This window comes from Euleptes europaea, chromosome 2 (genome assembly GCF_029931775.1).
Source record: "Euleptes europaea isolate rEulEur1 chromosome 2, rEulEur1.hap1, whole genome shotgun sequence".
Lineage (NCBI taxonomy): Eukaryota > Metazoa > Chordata > Lepidosauria > Squamata > Sphaerodactylidae > Euleptes > Euleptes europaea.
Window position 1 is genome coordinate 49,743,766 of NC_079313.1, and position 19,943 is coordinate 49,763,708.

At 38.5% G+C, this 19,943-nt stretch overlaps 1 protein-coding gene across 1 annotated transcript in view; it reads right to left on the reverse strand.

The window, feature by feature from the left end:
* ZNF326 (zinc finger protein 326) overlaps positions 1 to 19,406 on the reverse strand; it is a 32,105-nt gene extending 12,699 nt beyond the window's left edge. Inside the window, exons 1-6 of the mRNA XM_056844093.1 lie at positions 19,294 to 19,406; positions 16,517 to 16,631; positions 13,981 to 14,386; positions 11,035 to 11,230; positions 2,778 to 2,892; positions 478 to 625 (exon numbers count right to left, since the gene is read on the reverse strand). Coding sequence (XP_056700071.1) covers positions 478 to 625; positions 2,778 to 2,892; positions 11,035 to 11,230; positions 13,981 to 14,386; positions 16,517 to 16,631; positions 19,294 to 19,309 — 996 coding nt within the window. The 5' untranslated portion in view covers positions 19,310 to 19,406. The remainder of the gene's footprint in view (positions 1 to 477; positions 626 to 2,777; positions 2,893 to 11,034; positions 11,231 to 13,980; positions 14,387 to 16,516; positions 16,632 to 19,293) is intronic.
* Between the last annotated feature and the right edge of the window lie 537 nt (positions 19,407 to 19,943).

The following is a 19,943-nucleotide window of genomic DNA, read 5'->3' on the forward strand; positions in this document are numbered from 1 at the left end:
TATCTTCACTTATCCCAAGTTCACTCCCCACACCCTGAAATTATCACTCATGAGCCAACCAGCTAATGACCCAAAGAACTCTATTTTCAAATAGCCCAATCCCACCATCCTAGGTTGCACAGAAATTGCTTTTAAAATAGAGGGGCGAACCAAAAGCAGTATATGATGTGACAAAGAGATCAGCTGTTCAAAGGAAAAAGTAATTCAGTTAGGCTACTGGCAAGCTTTTGTATGATCCAAGATCTTTCGATCCCTGTATTAATTTTTTAAAATTCTGATATGCACCATGATGTAAGAGCAAATAAAGAACATATGCAAAAAATGTATAATTACCTATGTTTATGAAAAACTTCTGCATTGTTGCTCTTTGTTCACTTTCCACATTGGAAGATTAAGCCCAGTGTATTTGTCAGTTTCTTTAAGTTAATAGGCAACTGACATCCTCATTAACAGATTTCAAACAAGACAGTTACTTACATGCAGAAACTCCATCACAACTTTCTCAAATTTGGTTTGTTTCTGAATATGATCTAAAGTTTCTTGGTGCACAGGACTTTCCAGATGAGCTTCAATGTCCTTTTCTTCAAAGGTTCGAAACTTACAGAATGAGCAGGTAAATGCCATTCTAGCAGAAGACATATGCACAAAATATATATTAGCATATTTTGTTAATATCAGGTCATTTTAAAATCTGTTTCATTATCAAACATTACATACAACTGCGTATGTGTTAATCAAAATGTTATAAAAAATCACTCTAAAACAAATAATACAGATGCTACAAATGGATTTTTCATAATTTTGATCTCTAAGAGTACACTCCTTAGCTAATTTACTTGGAAGCAAAACTTATGGAACACAATTGGGTTTCTTTTGGAATAAACCCAGCTGGAGAGTATGCCATAACACTAAGGATTAGATCCTGTCTAAATTCCATGCCCAGAAGCACAACTCCCCAACCTCCCATTGCAACCCCCCCCCCCCCAATGCTGCTTCTACGGGACAGCAATCCCCTATGGGGAGCACAAGGGCTGGAACAGCTGCTGGAACAGGGAACAGCTGACAAAAAATCACCTTCCCATATGTGCTTCAGATCTTTTCCATGAGATCCAACTTTAGGTCCTGAAGACTTCTCTGACTAGCTCCATAGAAGTTCAAAGGCTTTGGGATTCCTCTTTCTCCAAGTGCTATCCCACATGTCATAAGCCAAACTGGTTTGGATGCAGGAGCTTCAAAAGCAGTTCCAGATCAATTGCAGGGCCTGCTGACCATTTGGAGATGGGAGGGATTCCTACTAAGGGTACTTAAGGTGATCTCAGAATACCAGCCTATTTTTAAAAGGTTTAATAAAATGGAACACAACGAGGAAGTTCAACTAACTGTATGATGCCAGTAAAGGCTGGTATTAATAGAAGAGCAGCTTGCTTCTGTTTCTGAGCTACAGATCTGAAATGTCTACTTTTTCCAATAGAAGCTAATGCAAATTTTATTTTTCCTACCCCATTAATCTTGACCAAAAGATTAACAAAAGAGTTAAAAAGTGCTATTTTCAATCTAGGAAGAACTAGCTACAGAAGAAACAGGCAAGTAGGAAGTACACTACACATACGAGAAGAGAGTCTTATGGCACTTAAGAGACCAGCAGGTTTAATATGACATGACCATTTATTGACTAGAGATCAAATATTCCAGTTCTAGGACACAAAAGCCAATGCCACAATAATCTGCTGGTTTTATTGCAACAGAACAATACAGCTTTCCATCTGGAGGTTGAGAAAACTAGAGAGAAGCAAAAAGGCACCTCCTAGAATTAGGTATGTATCATAATCACAGGGCTACAACAGGAGAAACACAATCTGGTAAATTGACTCAATGTCTTTTTTTTTTGTCTGTCAAATCACAGCCGACTTACAGCAATCCTGTGGGGTTTTTAGGCAAGGAATATTCAGAGGTGGTTTGCCGTTGCCTACTGGGGTCTCATATCCAAATAGTGATCAGGGCCAACAATGCTTAGCCTTGGCCAGCCAGATTAGGATGGCCTTATTCTAAAGCAGCTACCTTATTCTAAAGCAGAAGAAATAGCTTCTTGTTTACTTCACCTTCCAGCTAATTAAAACAAAACTGTTATGTTTTTAAAAATACATCTATTTTATTACTTTAGGCTTGCCAACTGAACAAACAGGGCGTTTGGTGAGTTTATCAACGTTTATATAGAATTCCAGATAACTTCATACTCAACAGTGAAATGTTCTCTTAAACATTTAACAGCAACAAAATAACAGTCAGCATTCATACAGCACAATTCGTGTCTGATTATTGCGTAGATCCTAAGAGCTATGAATGCAGATGAATTCACAAAAAGGGCAAGTAACTTCTCATCTCACATTCTCAGTTAATTGTTTTGACCTGTGAGCTGGTAGAATACAGTAAGTCACACTTAGGACAAGACAAAGCCGAGGATCCCATTCTCTAAACCAATTAACTATTTGGGAGATCCCATAGTAATGCTTGCCTACATAGATTTGCTACTCTTATAATGAATTATTTTTGTATTTTTGGTAGCTCAGGATATAATTAATGGCTTCTCATGTACCATGAGACATGAGCAGTGACCTTGTTCCTAGATGTTTGAAAATGTCACACACTACCTGTAGTATTAAATTCAGAAATTAGGCACTATGGAGGGAAGCACAGGAAAGGGGAAGGACATGTTACTGTTGCACTGCCTGTGAATGATGGCAAAGACAAAATATATTCATTACATTTCTACCACAAACCTGTAACCATCACCATACTTTTCACTGTTTTTTTCTCTCCTACGCCTTTGCTTTTCTCTTCTTGCCTCAATCCGACGTTTTTCTTCTTCTTCGTTTTTCTCTTCTGGCTTGACACCTATAAATGGTAAAGAGCTGAATAAATACTTGTGAATTCCAAAATTCAATGAGGGAGAAAAAGTGAAATTCAACTTACCCTATCGTTCCCTCACAATCGTCATTTATGGTCTCATAAGGAGGAATAAATTCAAGCCATGAATGTCAATGGCATCTACAGGAGCATGTTTTTTTTTAATTAAAAGCAAACAGTAACATTCAAACAATTTAGCATGTTTGTGATTAAGGGCCATGCTTATAAAAAGTTGAACCCAGAGTTAAACCAGCATGAACTTATAATTACTAGATTGCCAAGGCATTTCTAGGTAGAGGCCCAGCAGAGGAAAGGAGAAATGTCAATAGGTGGATGCTGTACATATTTTGGGGGATCTCCGAAACTTATTGGTGCATAAAATTTACATTTTCTAAGCAAGATACTTGCTGGTTTTATTGTGAAGACAGCTTATATAAATTGGGGGAACAAAATGGAACACTGATGACCTGAAAAGGAAAAGCACACAAACTTCAAAAATAAAAAACTGATGGAAGAGCTCAACTTTTTTTATTCAGGTATGATTTGACATCAAAAATATTGTTTCCATACTTTTCTATACTTGTGTGGTTGACAGTCTGATGGTATTAACACAAATATCAGAATGTATTTTTTAAATATTCTTCCAAACTTGTGGTTAGAGTAGAAAAATCCCAAAACTGTTATAGAATAGAATCTCTCCATTTATAGGGGAGACAGGCTTTCAGTCCATGTGTTGAAATGGGATTTTAAGTGTCAATCTGGACATGATTTTCAAACAGCCAAAACAGCTGTTCTCTCCTTTGCATTCACTTTGAAAGAAAAGTCTGCCTTATTAAAAACAGGTACCCGGTGATTTGTGAAGTTCTAACCACTAAATGGCATCTAACAGCAAACTAAATATCTGAACCATCCACACTGAAATACTATTCCAACTATTCCAACTTTATAGAGCAAGCACTCACTTTTTCCCCATGCACACACCATGTATACTATAAGCTAATCCACACCACTAGAAAGAATCCCCAGTCCCCTCCAAACCATCCCACAGGGACAACTTTGCAATGTGGCACCTTACCTCCAAATCCCAAAGGAAAGTGAATCCTTGCTTAATTTCTGAATAAGTCATCTGATACGGAGTTCTGTAGAGAGACATAGTCTGCATCTTGCCTCAAGGCCAGCAGACACCTTTACATTTCTAGCCTATACAGACAAGGGGAATGGAAGCCCAAGTCTAGATATGAACTTTAGACTCCTCTTTTCCAGTATGATGAATTATTAATTTGAAGACTTAAATATAGATTTGTGCATTTGTTAAGGTGCCATTACTGATGAATCCACAAGTTTAACACTACACTAGAGTCTCAAAGCAAACTAAGTTTTGATCACAGGATAGTGTAATTTTGGGATTTAAAAAAAGTTTCCACTTGGCCTCATAATTACGGCAGCACAAACAAAAAGGTGCATAGTATTCAATGGAAAGTCGATTATACAGTATGACATGTACCCACAACTTTTCAAGAAAAGAAACTCCATACAATTTGTAGCAATCTTACAGTATTCCTCATATCATACAGACAGTAAACAATATCAAGGTACATCACAAGGTTAAAGTTTAAACAAAATTTCAGCCTCATGGTTGAATTTTCTTGCTTGTGGATATGAAGATATGGTTTAGCAACTGAAACTTCTGTCTCCTAGAAATGGATAGTTTACCTGTTTTAATATGCAGCATGTACAAACAACCAATTTATGGTGAAGAACAGCTGATAACTGGACTACTTTAAAATCAATACCAATGAAATATTCATTAGCTATAAACGTAAGCAGGGTCGATACTAGAGAATACATTTAAATGATGGCATGCTAATTACTAAAGGTAAAAAGTCAAATAAGTGTGGCATACACACCATCTAGATGAAGAAAGAACCTTGGATTACTTAACGTGAAGGTTCCTTCTGCTCTGAGGTAAGGAGGGTATCTTGAAACACTGGGTTATTCCCATTGCTTGCTCAGGGAGGCAGGAACAAAAACCTTCAACTTCCTGTCTCCTCTTGAGGGAATAGGCCTCTCCTCCTCCTCAGTTTGAGACTTCCCAAGCTAGGAATGGACAGGAAGGAACCATATACAGACCAGAACAACAGAGATAAACATGGTAGAGGTAATTGAACAGTAAAATCGTAGTCAGGTTATAACAAAAACTCTGCCTAGGACAGGAAGCCTAGTAAATACCGTTATAACAGTAACAGGAGGAAACTAGCAAAAATGTGGAAGGATACTCCAGAGTGAAGAGAACTCTCTACCTCCAGAGGAACTGTTGGAGAAATAGTTGTAGTTATTGTCCTGACATCAATAGATTGAGAAAAGGCTGAATTGTGTAGTAGTACTGGAAGACCTGCACTGGATGGGCAAGATGCCCTCCAGACCTTGGAGCAGTGTGTGATTCCCACTGGTTGCTCAGGGAGGCAGGATCAATTACAACTTCCTGTCTCCTGGTCTATCTATTGTGTCCCAACAAGGCCTACGCCGTCCTCTGAGAAGAGATTTGAGAACTGTAGTATGGCTACCTGAGCATCCACACGGGGGAGCTGTAGCATCTCTGAAGCTTTAGTCATGTCAAAAAATGTAAAAAAACTTTTCCTACTCAGCCTTTGAGACCGAGGGTCTCAAAGTAATCAGGGAAAGGGCACCCCCGATAAAGGGTGGAATGCCTATGGAAAAATTGTTTAGTCCCTTTAGCCTTTTTTTTTTTTTTTGGCTTGAGACCCATCGGGATTATCATTTAAGTCTAGTGCTGCAACGGCTCTGGTCAGGAGACTAATAGTCTTTGCTGCTAAATAGCCTGGTATGTTTCTCTTGTGGTACAGGTTCTTCCTCCTTCCCTATGTTCCTCAGTGGAAGAGCGAGGGGAAAGGCTGTGCAGAACGCACTCACTAGTCTGAGGCAGGGGGGACCTTCCTTGCCACGTTAGTGGGCCAACTAGAACAGGACACAAGGTACAACATTCAGGCAGAGGAGAAATCCTTCCTGAAGTGCCTGGAACAAGAGCCGTTACGATGCCTTCTTCTTACGTGAGGCTTTTTTCTCGCCTTTTTGCCGCGGCAATATGCTGGCACTTAGAGGCAATCGGCTCTTCCCACTTTCAACTCCAGGAGACCACGAGAGTGACTGCAGGAGGACTGGTCCAAGGAGGGCTGATCTTAAGTGTTCTGCAATGCCAAGAGCAATCCCAGGACAAGGTCTTCTGGTAAGAACAAGGTACGTTTCCCGAAAGAAAGCTAAAGTAGCAGAGCTCTGCTGAAAAGCTGCTCTCCCCATGCAAGGCAGGAAATGAACTAGGGAGAAGGAGGGGCCTATTCCCTCAAGAGGAGACAGAAAGTTGAAGGTTTTTGTTCCTGCCTCCCTGAGCAAGAAATGGGAATAACCCAATGTTTCAAGATGCCCTCCTCCTCAGAGCGAGAAAAGAAAATGTTACCATGAGCAAGAAGTGGTATGTGCTTGCTACAACCAAAAGCCATTGCTATTTGTAAGTTATCTGCTTTGAAAAACGCAACAGTAAGACAGAACATTTGGAGCAGTTTTTCTGGATATTGCTGAGACACAGTATCTTGAGTTTTGCCTATTAAAACAAGCAGGGTTACCTTCAAAGGCCTGATAGATGCCATCATAGGCATCTTTTGTAAAATCTTCACCAGTAATTGGGCCACCTGCTTCAGCTTCATTACCCTAATGAAAGGTCAAATGCACAGGTTTCCAAAGTAAACTGAAGAACTGACAAAATGTGCCATATTAATTCCGGTAAAGGAAGTAGTAATCTCAATCCAATTTGTTGTAGTGATTCATATGTATTAAAATGAAGTTCATTTTTAAATTATAAATTCTGTTTTTGAACACAGCTGACCAACTCAGGAGTACCCTTCTACTTTCTTTTTACAATCACACGCATGCTTTGCTATCCTTATCTCATAATTTTCCACTTATCGTTCCTCACTTCTTCAGCCTTCATACTCAGCTGGTCCTTCAAGCTCAAGAACTACATCATCACAGATGAACTCCCTCTCTCGAGCTGAAATCTTCTAGTGAGCCCTTGGTCTATAAAATGAAACCAGATGCATCCTACTGGAACAAAGGTGTTTTATGCCAGTCTCATGGCACACCATCTTTTCTCCACTGGTGATTTTAGGAAAACTATGACAATTTTATTCTACTAAATACTAAAATACTTTCATACTTGGGAAGTGTAGTAACTGACCATATTTATGGTGCTAGTTTAGCTGTGTATCACCTTTTGCATCTCACACATATACTTATACACACACACACATATATATACAGACTATATATATATACACACACACACACACACACACATATGCGTGTGTGTGTGTGAAGAGAGAGAAAAAAAATGAATGAGAGCCACCGTGGTGTGGTGGTTAAGATGTCGGACTAGGACATGGGAAACCCAGGTTCAAATCCCCACTCACACCATGGAAGCCTGCTGGGTGTCCTTGGGCCAGTCACACACTCTAAGGCCTGATCCTGGCTTGTATTTGGATGGGAGACCACCAAGGAATACCAGGGTCGTGATACGGAGGCAGGCAATAGCAAACCACCTCTGAATGTCTCTTGCCTCGAAAACCCTACAGGATCAACATAAGTCAGCTGTGACTTGATGACAAAAAAAAAAATTTTAAGTCTACATAGAGTTGGGAAATGGTTCAGAATTCCTGGTACAGAAATCAAATTGTAAAATACTGATTTCACTCAACTTAAACATGTGTTTCAAATTCCAATGTGTTATGACAACCAGGCATGTACCATTTTTCTAATCTATATTTTTATTTAGACTGACAATTCAGAGAAGGTAACACTAAAAACTTTGTTTCAATAAACCAGATGGAAAAGATCAAATTGGTAATTTGTTGATCATCTGAAAACTCAACATCTGTTATTTGTCTAAACAACCCAGATTTTAAACCAACACATTTATACAGAATCCAGCCATAATCCCATATGGTACTACAGGGCCAGAGGTATTTCCACACAGAGCTGGCTTCTGTTCTACTAGAAGCTACAAGTTCACTAAAATATTTTAAAATATCCAGACTTAGTCTTCATGCCTATAGCTTTAGGTAGATGAACACTTGTTATGAATATAGTCTTCATCTCATATTTTGTAATCCCTTAATAAAATTAAACACGAAGCACATCTAAGAATTGCCAGCTATTAATAACTGGAGTAATACTACAGGAATTTATAAACTGCTAGCTGCTTAAATGTCTCTAAAGTGTAGCCACACACACACACACACACAAAATGCTTCTGTCTTGTTTCCAACAGCAGTTGATCATAATGTATCAAAAGCTGCTCTGCAAGTTCTCCAAGGAAAGTGCCATGAGACATGAAACTCAAAGCCTATTGTGCCTGTAGACATATCTGCCTTATTGTTTAACTGTAAAGATGAAGCATGTTTAATGCTACTGTAATACAGATGATGCATTCTAACACTACCTGTAGAGCAAAATATTTTGCAAATCTAGAGATCTTTACCTCAGGAGTAGTTTTCGAACTTGGTGTCCTTGGGTCTATTAGCATGAAAGGAGGAAGAAATTTAAAGAGAATCAAACTGAATCTTCTGTCTCACCTAACAATTTGTTTAAATCCTTGGGAAAATCGGAAGCTTTATTAAAGAGAACCGAAGATACATTGAATAAAGACTGTCGGCATGCAGTAAACAAGTCAAGTTAAAAAACAACCATCATAGAATTGTGGGGATATAGCATCATACTGTGTAATTGGTTTTCCATTCATTTGTTATACACACCTTTAATTTTCAATTTACAAGTGTTGTACACATTACACATAGTTTTTGGAAAGATCAGTTGAATTTTTCATTCTTACTCTCTGGGTACCCAAGGTTGGGTGAAAGGAAAATATATATAAGTCTATGTATAAATACTGAAAGAATAATTTATTAGAGGCGCTACATAAAACTTAAAATTATTTAAAAGCATTAAAATAGCACAATGGCATTTCCTGAGGTTGATAACTATAACCACATACCAAACGCATTTCGGCCTATGGGGCCTTCATCAGTGGTTAATCAAAACCTTTTGTAAACCTGCACACATTTATAGAAATACATTAATGAATACAAACACAAACAGTTCAAACCCAACCAGGCATGTGTATATGTTGTAAATTCTATTCTCAATTACTCAAAGATCTGGTATAATAGGTTCTGTTAGTATAAGTCTCTCAAATACTATGTGTGCAGGTATCAACCTAGTAAAGCAGTAAAAACTCCAACAGTAAAAATGCATATGCAACAATTAAAAGCATTTCATAGACCACCAAGTACAGTGAGAACAGATAATCTAGAATCTTAATCAACAAGTTCACAGAAGTTGTGAGCAAGTAAGGAAAAGAAGACCATGTGTAGGGGTAGTAGTGGAACTCTCAAAAATTAACTTTCAAAAATTACAATGTGTTTGAATACAGTATGATATTTAAAACTAAAGTCAAAGCATAACAGCTAGTTCTCAATGCAACAGAGTACATTTTAACCAAGTTTTGAAGCTATTTTCAGGAGAGGGAAATTTAAAGGAAAATCCCATCTACAAGGCACAAGTGAGAGGCTTTTTTCCTTGATGTAATTAAAAAGAAAAATCAAGGGAGAAAGAAAGAAGCCATATGGCCAGAAACATCGCTTCTTGCAAAAGCAAAACCTCTTAACCTAGCCAAGTATTTTGTACTGCAAAAAAGAAAAAAATGTCTAAAGTTTCCTTAAGCTTTGTAAGTATCTGTTACACAGACCACACATATATAACATGTATTATCCCTGGCATAGAACATACGGAGGCAACAGGAACCTAAGCCTGTTATGGAATGATACACAAATGCACAAGAAAGTTGATTAAACACAGAGCCTGGACCATGCTCTGTGTCCCAAAAAATATTATTTTACTTACATGTAAGCTAATAGTTGTCATTAAGTGAAGTAAAACGAAGCACTTCATTTTCGAAACATATTGTAATGGGCAGCACCTGCCTGTCAACACTGATAATGAGCAAACCAGCCTCCACCTGATCAGAGATCCATAAGTGTGTCGAGCAACATGCTGAAACTAATATACATACCAGGTCCTTGCAACAGGGCCTACTCAAACACATACCTTGTTGATATTAAGGACCACAAGCTTAACTAGCCAAGCCTACCTCCCACAGACAATGTGAAGGGAAAGATTACAACTTTGTGCACTCTCTCTCTCACTCACACACACACACACACAGAATCATGCCTTTTGTATGAATCATGAGTGTTTGTCTGTTACTTCTGAACAAGTTTTACTTTCTCAGTTTTCATTAAACTCTTGAAATGTTCTAGCTTTCAACGACGTTTTCCTATGATGCCAAAGCTATAGTCTGCTGGCATTACAAAAAATCATGTGGCACTGAAACCCCATTTCCAACACATGAAGCCATCAAATGAGAGGACAGTTTGCTTGTGTTTAATTAACCACATCTCTCAGATTTAACTACCCCTACCTAGTTAAACTGTAATCAGGCTAGACCCCTTCTACATGAAGAGTGGATGATGACATCTGCTGTGATATTGTCAGTTTAACACTAGAAATATTTTATTTTTCCAACTAATTCCACACAATGAACTTTTAAACAGAGCAGCAGAGTCCAGTAGTTGCTCCTATTCCATACCACTCTACATCTTCTACTAAATTTTAAACTGAAAAACATATTTAAGTATTCAGATTCAATCTTAATTTCAATTTGTTCATTTGGTAACAACCTATGCCTAAGCAGTCTTCACAATAAAAAAAGCTAGAATGGGTTTCAAAATATATTCATCAATTCATAACCAAAACGACTGAATTTTCCTTTAAGTGTTCATCACAGGAACATGGGATACTGCCATAAATTTGATAGTATAATCTTATTTTCCAAATAACAGGTTAAAATTTCTAGTTTGTGCAAAGATCAACCTCTGTTATGAAGAGGTGGATTTAGATGGGCTTTCAGGCTGAAAAATGAAGAATGGCAAAGCATCATAAATGCGTCCTTTCAGAAAAAAGTTAAATAGCGCTATAATTCGCATCTTTCATTCAATTACTTACTAGGTTTGTTTTGGTTCATCTTCACATTAGGTTTTGTCAGTTTGGGTTTCTTGATAAATGTCCCACCTGGTTTATTATATGGCTGCTGTATCATTTTTCTCTTTATTCCTCGTGCAGCTACTGCTGCAGAGCTGGGTTTGTTATGATAGTCTACCACAATTCCAGGTCTATGCATGCCTCCAAAGTCTCCCATGTACTGCAAATAGGTGAAGAGGAAGTATTAGAAAATGATATGGCTGATTAGAGACAATGTAATTACAACAGTCATATTTATGAACATTTTAACTTAGAAAAAACATACTAGTAAGAACATATCAAAATAGCAAGCTCATTCGTTTTTCAATTACTTGATCATAAAGTTTTATAGTAATTAGATTTCTGCTTATTCAAAGTCATTAGTCCAGATCATAAAGACCACTAAATTTTTAGTTGTAATCTCTCTCTTCAGATTCTTCAGATAAATACAACCCTACCTCTCTATAGGACTATCTGTTGAGCGCTAAGCAAACCAGTAAAAATCCATCTTATGTTTTGAGGGAATAACATAGCTTCCCAGTGCTGAGCACAAGCAGTATACTGGTTGCCCGTACAGGTTGAGTATCCCTTATCAGGCTTGCTTGGGACCAAAAGTGGTCCATATTTTGGATCTTTTCATAATTTGGAATATTTTGGAATTTTTGCATATACATAATGAGATGCCTTGGGGTTGGGACCCAAGTCTAAACATGAAATTCTTTTATGTTTTATATATACTTTATACACATAGCCTGAATGTAATTTTAAACAATATTTTTAATAATTTTGTTAACATTGATCAATGGCACTGCTGAGGGCCTGTGAGTAAGGCCTGCATGATGGCTCAAAAGATCCAGTTTTCGGATCAGTCCGGATATCATACGTCCAGATAAGGGATACTCAACCTGTATCATACTGCTAACTACCAAATCCTTCCTTTCCATCTATATATCAAGTCAAGATGATTGTTTGCAGTGAGCATAATAAAATATAATACATTTCCTATTCAGTTCTCTCTACAACAGTAGAGGAATCTTTGCAGTTAAGGATCCAAATGTCAGTCATAGACATGAAAAGTTTCTTTTGGTCCTTATCTCAGACACCTAGGTAATAATACAAATGCTTTAAGCCATGAACCCAACCAATTAAAAGGCACTGGAGAAAATTGAAGAGAAGGAACCAGCAGAAAGCCAAAACAAAGCCAGCTTGCTTTCTTACTTATATGTGTATGTGTGTGTGTACACACACACACATATAATAATGATAGTAATATCACAAAAAGTTCAACTGACTGGATAAATGAAATCATATAAGCAGAAATGTTTACTGCCATAAAAGCCAGTTATATCTTTAACATTAAAAAGCTAAATATCCTAACACTTAAGGCAGTAGACCTGTATGTTTTCCTACTATAACTAACCTTTAATTCTACCAGTCTACAACATTAAAAATAATTATAATATAATTATACTAACAAAATTAATTCATACGTTCGTTTCAGTTTCTCTACAAATTGTATAAGAAAAGGCCCTAGGTAAAAAAACATTTTAGAAATATCTCCATGTAGCATGTACATAAATCAAAGGACACTTTCTAGGAGATTTACATTTGCATGAGCAAATATTTCCATAATCTATTAAAGGTGCAATGCATTTTAAATACAGTAAGAATGAGCATATATATCCTCAGTGTTCAGGGTTCAAGAGAGGCAAGCCAACCTTTAAGTAGTAAACTAGTCAGTATTCCCTAAGATTTCTGCATTAAACTTTAATTTACTCAAGCTCATAAAACTTTTTCAAAAATAAAATCTGACAACCAAGGACTACACAGCTCCACAAAGTAGTTTGTTTTCAAACTACAAGAAAACTACTGGGTCTGTTCACATCTTTGTGAGATAAGTCAAATTATGCCAATTATACCCTTATGAAAGCCACATGGGTAGAACCATTTATTTTTAAAAAGCAGCTTAGACATGCAGAATACTTAAAAAGTTACCTTCTAATAAGCTACCTGGTTTTCTTTGAGACTTCTTGAAGAAATATACTATGAATTTTCAGATAGCATACACAAGATTAATAAAAGCTTCACTGGCTAAATTATTTGTACTTTATGTCAGATAGAAGATTATAAAATAAGTTAACGGAACATCATCATGAACCTGAAATATGCTATTAGGTGCATAGCACCTTTTAACAATTTGTTGCAAATATTTGAACTTATTTATAGTGTGCACAATTACACCATTTGAAGGTGCACTGAAATATCACATTCAGTATTACAAAATCATCAGGAAAACCAGAATGTTTCTTAAATTAGCTTGCATTCGGTAATGATTTCTAGTTGATGGTGTCCTTTTAACTGGTTTTTACACAACCTTTTTTAAAAAATCACCTACCTTTATTAGACCCACCCCTCCATGTAAGTCTGGGGACCTTAATTTTGAGTAAGAATGTTTATGAAGACCTAATTGCCTGCCATCTGGGACAAAATCTGCCTTGTAGAATTTGCTCCTTAAAATTAATACCGTTCATACATTGCACCTTTAACCTACTCAAAACTGAGAAAGGTTCTAGTTAACCTTTACAGTGATTCAAAACTTCTCCCACTAGCCAAGATGCTAGTGTTAACAAGGAAAAATGCAATTCCTTTTAATCCCTTTTAGACCAAACCCATTGCCTTAATCTTCACCTTTCAAACAAAAGGAGAGATTTGGTAAAACCTTAGCAACTAATCTCTTAGTGCAGTTTATTTGCAAATGAAGAGACTGGGTACTTCTAAGTAAACACCAAAAGGGATTGGAAGGTCATCAACCCTAACAGTTTGGCGAAAAGTGCACTGTGATGTACAGTGCCATTTGTTTTAAATGCTATGGTCTTGAAAGGGTTTAAAAGAGTGACTAGTGAAAAGAATCTGAAAAGATTCTGTACTTACTCCTCGGCCACGGCCTCTGCCTGTTGATGGTCCTCCAAAAGCATCATAGTTTCTGCTTCCAAATCCACTGTCAGGGTAAGCAGGCGTTCCTCTCCCCCGAGAGCCTACAGGTGCAGGCTTCATATGGGGTGAAGAAAAACTGCTGTAGGAAGAGTAACTCTCTCTTCCTCTGTCCTCCATAAACCCAGGCCTCAACTTTGAGCGTGAGTAAGGTGCTTCCCAGCTAGACCCGCCCTGGTTTCTACCTCCGAAAGAGTCAAGGCTATTCCGGTAGTTGCTGTCAAATCGACCACCATAACTACCTCCGAAGCGGCTTTGTTCGGGCTCATTATAACCATAGCCAGATCTGTACAGATCTCGCCCACCCAGAGAAGACCCGGAGTCATAAGACTCATAAGGTCCAAACCTGGAAAAGTTGCAGTGAGGAAAAAAAAAGTAAGCTTACTAAAGTTAAACATTTCAAAAGACAGTTTATCAGTTGACATTTATCAACTAAAATCAATGTATATTTTACTTTGGTAGGGCTTGTTTTGATTAGGTCTGGGCAATTCCAAGTTGTGACCAGACAGAAAGCTATCTGAGCCACTTTTCCATAAATATAATATTACAGTTCAGAATACCTGAATTTTACTAAATTTCATTTCTCAGTAGCATTTAAACCTCATTGTTTGTGCCCAGACCTAGTCTTAAGAGATGCAGGCATCTGCACAGATGTAAATGTTAATTAAATTTGTCTACCTTTAAAGCGATGCCTAACAACAGTTCAACAACATTTAAAATGCCTTTGTCCTTAACTGGGAAAGTTGTGACAGGCACTAATAACGAGAGGCGATTACTACTACTGTATATTTTTTCTTTTAAACCTTGATAGATTTACTGCTCATTTGTATTTCAGATCATTTGCTTTTTGCAATATGTGGTCTTCCAAATGCAAGGGTCATAACTGACAGTATGCCCCATCCTTTACTATTATAGTTAGCATATCCTGGAGGATAAGGCAGTCACCTTATTTCAGAACTGAAAAGACACAAAGAGGTCTTCAGTATCACTGAAATATAGAGGTAACAATTGGCTGTTGCATATACAGGCAACACGTGTTACCAAAAAGCCAAATGCAACAGTTTATTCACTGGAAATTAGAAAATGGAGAATCCAGGAGAACATTACTATCATGGGCACTACAGTGGAAATGGGAGTTCATTAGTCTATCAAAAGTATTAACACACAGCAAATAAGAAAAGGTAAACAAACTACCAAGGTAGTCCTTGCCTACAGTAGCATTTTTCTGCATTTTAAAAAAAAAATCAGTCAAACAAGACTTGCATTTATAAACTACCTACACAATACTTCATTACAGCAGCAAAAAAAAAATCAATGTATTCATGAAGATTAATGAGTTTCAATCATATGCAGATTACTAAATGGTAGGTACAGATAAATACTAGTTTTCAGGGTAGTTTGCTAAGCTAACCCACAAACATTCGATATTTCAACCAGCTGTTGAATAGAACTGTGCAGTAATATACAAATGTATATTTCCCTAGTAATCAATATCACAACAGAACTTATACAAGCAGAGTTGCCAGCCTGCAATCTTTCACAACCATACGGATGAGAACTCAACTAGGGGGGTTAACGCACTTTGTATTCCCAGCGATGTATTAAGAGTTTGAAAATGTTATAAAAAACATAGCTTTAAAAGGGTTTTTGGATACCATGGCTTATAAATGGTTGGAAGACATCTTCACAGCTAAAGGGGCCAAACAAAGTGCGAACAATATTTTTTATAACATTTTCAAACTCTTAATACATCGCTGGGAATACATTGAAAGTGTTAACAGTATTTTTTATAATGTTTTCAAACTCTTAATACATCGCTGGGAATACAAATGCGGTAACCCCCTAGGTTTAACATTTCATCCAGTGGTGTTTTTTTTTTAATGAATGCATAGATCTTACAAAAAACCCAATTTTGCTTAAGAATTACAGGTTAGTAAACATGAACTGCAGGCACAGTACACATTCAAAAGCTTACCAGAAATATCTCTACAATGCTAATAACAAATTAAACTGCAAGATCACTGTGCCAAACATTTGTTAAGTAGCCCAAACATACATAATTTAGTGTAATTAGTACCTGCCAATGAAATAATCTGGACATGATATTGTCTACGCGTGAATATTCTTGCAATATATTAGCATTAGTTGAGTTAGATTTAAGTGTTCCTTGCAAACAGAACGCTAAAATAAAAAGCAACGCTGAATCAAGCTGAATTCAACTATAAATTCTGTATTGATATGTTAAAGGTAAAGGTATCTCTCACTACAAAAAGGCTGTAGTTCAAATAGATTCAAACTAACAGTACTAACAGAACATGCACTGCAGCAATGTACATTTTAAAAAGCAAAAAGACTTTCTAAAACACATGCAGTGCCGCACTCAATGCAGCATCCTCAAGGAACACTTAAATTGAACAAAATATACTATAAAATTCAATTACAATGAATACTCAAGGCAACTAATTCAGTATTTTACCTGTTACCACCTCCTCCACCACCTCCATGACTTTCCATTCCATATGACTGGTTCATATAAGAGTCCATAGCTCTTGGGCCACCATAGGCACCATGTCCATAGTCACGATCCATTTCTAAGAAAGAAAGTTTTAATTTAACAAAATGAAATTCCTAAGAGCCACATATCTTCTGCAGTGGACCAGAGAGTCAATGATATGACACCACAGAAAATGTTACTAACAGGCAGACAACCTGTATCTGAATGTAGCAAGATTTCCTCCATCTTTTTGAATGGTAACTAGGGTTGGTATGTCAATGAACTGACTACCTATTATTTTACCGTAGTCAAATATTCCATTGAAGCTAAGGATGTCACTGTGTGGAGTGTGGCTTACCATGTTTATTTAATTATGATGCCACTTGTTAGCAAGAGTAGCAGTGAAGAGTGTTTGCCACCTAACCCTTTAGCAGTGCAAAATTCACAGCAGAGCAAACTTTTTCCTGCCGTAACTGCATCTCCAGAAAGGAACATATGAAATAATCAGTACCAATGGTCATTGCCAGGACTACCCTAACCAATCTTGCTTGATAAGAAAACAACAGACTCCTCCTCCTCCATGTTACACTGCTTTATTGCCATTCCATTTTTTTTTCAAATTTTATAACTGTAAGCTGGCTTTATTTTTCTCCCAAGGTAAAAATGACAAAAACAATACTTCAATTGTTATTCACATTTAGAGAAAACTTACCCAATATGAATATAAAGCATAAACTTATTCAAAAACAATATTAACAAATTCGTTTTGGGCAATTAGTACAAATATCAAATGTGTTAAACTACCTTTTTTATTGTTCTAATAAAGAACTTAAACATTAGCTGATCAATATTTCCTGAAGGTTTTTTTTAGCAAATTCCCAACTCTAACACTTGTGCTTCCAACACCTAAGACAGCTTGGTTTTGCCTATCACCAAGGTTCCCCTCCTTGGCTGCATCTTTTTAATGCATTTGGCTGCATTGTTCCCAGGTTTTAATTTCAATTTTTACAATGCACCATAGGAAAATATAGTTTCATAAAGCTTAGCACAAGTAAGTGCTATTTTGGGTAGTCATGGATAATGGGGGGGGGTTGAGGTACTCTTTTTTGTAATCAAGAATGCTGATGTTAGCTAGCAAAGTAACAGGAACTTACATTCTGCTGGTTTGAGATATTTATACTGTTGGAACAATTTAAATACAGTGGTGGAAAAATCTCATCAATTTTTTAAAGTTATCAACATCAGAAATATTTATCCTAGGCAGAAAGTTAAACAACTAAACCTAATGTAATGGAAAATGAAATAGCAGTGCAGGTAGACAGGAAACAAAATGACACACGCTTAAATCAGTTACAGGGTAGGAATGGAGAAGTTGCTTAAGGAGATGGCAGAGCCAAGCAGGTATACCCAATTACATTTTGAGGGAAGAAGAGGTGTAATCTAGAAAATGTAGTCAAGGAAAATAGACTAAAGAAAACTGCATTTTTAGTATTCAATGGGTTAAACAAAAATTTACTCTGCATAGGACTGGGTTTGGGTATGCAGGGTTTCTGCCTCAAATTTCTACACGTGAAACAAGGAATAAAAGCAGCAAGCCTCAATACTTCACGGCAAGCATTAAAACGTTTTCACAGAGCTGAGGCAGTTTCAGAACAAGGGCTCCCCCGCACTACAGCAAACTAGCGAGAAGAGAAAGCATTCCAACAATGTATATTTAACTTGCTTTTTACCGACAAATCATCAGCACTTATGGTCACCCCACCCCTTCCACTGTTGCATAGTTTGAAAGCTCAAATACCAGCTTGGTGTAGTGGATTCTGATCTGGAGAACCAGGTTTGATTCCCCACTCCTCCACATGAGCGGCGGAGGCTAATCTGGTGAACTGGATTTGTTTCCCCACTCTTACACACAAAGCCAGCTGGGTGACCTTGGGCTAGTCACAGCTCTTTTAGAGCTCTCTCAGCCCCACCTACCTCACAAGGTGTCTGTTGTGGGGAGGGAAGGGGATTGTAGGCCGGTTTGATCCTTCCTTAAGCGGTAGAGAAAGTCGGCATATAAAAACCAACTCTTCTTCTTCCAAGAAGCAACCACAGCCTGCACGGACCGCACTGCTTGTTTCCTCTAACTGTTCAGATTGCACCAAACAGACTCTAATCTGGCGAACCAGGTTTGTATCCCCACTCCATCCTATGAAGCCTGCTGGAGATCTTGGGCGAGTCACAGTTTTCTCCTAACTCAGCCCCACCTACCACACAAGGTATCTGTTGAGGGGAAGGCGATTGCAAACAGCTTTGGGACTCCTTAAAGGCAGGGGGAAAGCGAGGTATTAAAAAAACCCCAACTCTTCCTCTTCATCCATCCAATCGCCAGGATAATAGTTTGTAGTTTATCTGGCTATCGCCGCAATAATAAAAGCAATCAATCGCCAGGATATGGCCGCCATCCTACGCACGCTAATTTGAGAATAAATCCCATTTACCTCCACGGGATTTACTCCCAAGTAAGGGGGGGGTCAATTAGGACACGCCAACAACAAAGCGACACTCAACCACAGACCTCTACATCCTCGTGCTGCAGAGAAGGCCGTTGCTAGGAAACCAGTTCCAGAGACCGAAAGGCCTGGCTCTGCTCCCCAGCGCAGGCCCTTCGCCTAGGCCGCGGCCGCCATTCCCGCTCCCGCCCGCCGCCATTTTGAGCCCACTCAAGGCCCTCTCCCTCGCTCGCTGGGCGGCTTTTAGACGGAACGAGGGGCGCTCACCTTCCCCGTAATCCATGGCGGCGACGACCCTCGGGGTCCGAGCGCGGGCAGGAGCGGCGCTGGCGTCGTTGCCCTCCCGGCGAGTGCAGCTCCGGCCGCTTCCTCGCTTCGCGCCCTCTGTCAGCGCCGCTTCCTCCGCAACGAGGCAGGCAAAGGGGCGGGGCCACGAGGGGCGGGGCCACGCCCCCCCGAAAGGCTCCCGCCTGCCTGATTGGCGGACGTCAGTCCCGGCTGCGCGTCAGAATCATAGAGATGGCGCTACGAGTCTGCGGGCAGGACCCTGTGCTGACACTTCCGCCTCGCAGTGGCTGAAGCGGGCATGTTCTCCCCAGCCCGTTTTGTCTTGTTGCTAGTCGTGTTATTTAGGAGCCTACTGGCTAAGGAGACCCCCCCCTCTCTCCCTCTCCCCCCCTCTCTCCCTCTCCCCCTCCCTCTCCCCCCCTCCCTATATATATATATATATTAGTAGAAAAGGGCAAGAGTCCAGTAGCACCTTAAAGACTAACAAGAATATTTTCTGGTAGGGTATGAGCTCATCCCCTGCCAGAAAATATTTCTGTTAGTCTTTAAGGTGCTACTGGACTCTTGCCCTTTTCTACTACTGCAGACAGACTAACACAGCTACCCACTGTGAATTATCTATCTATATA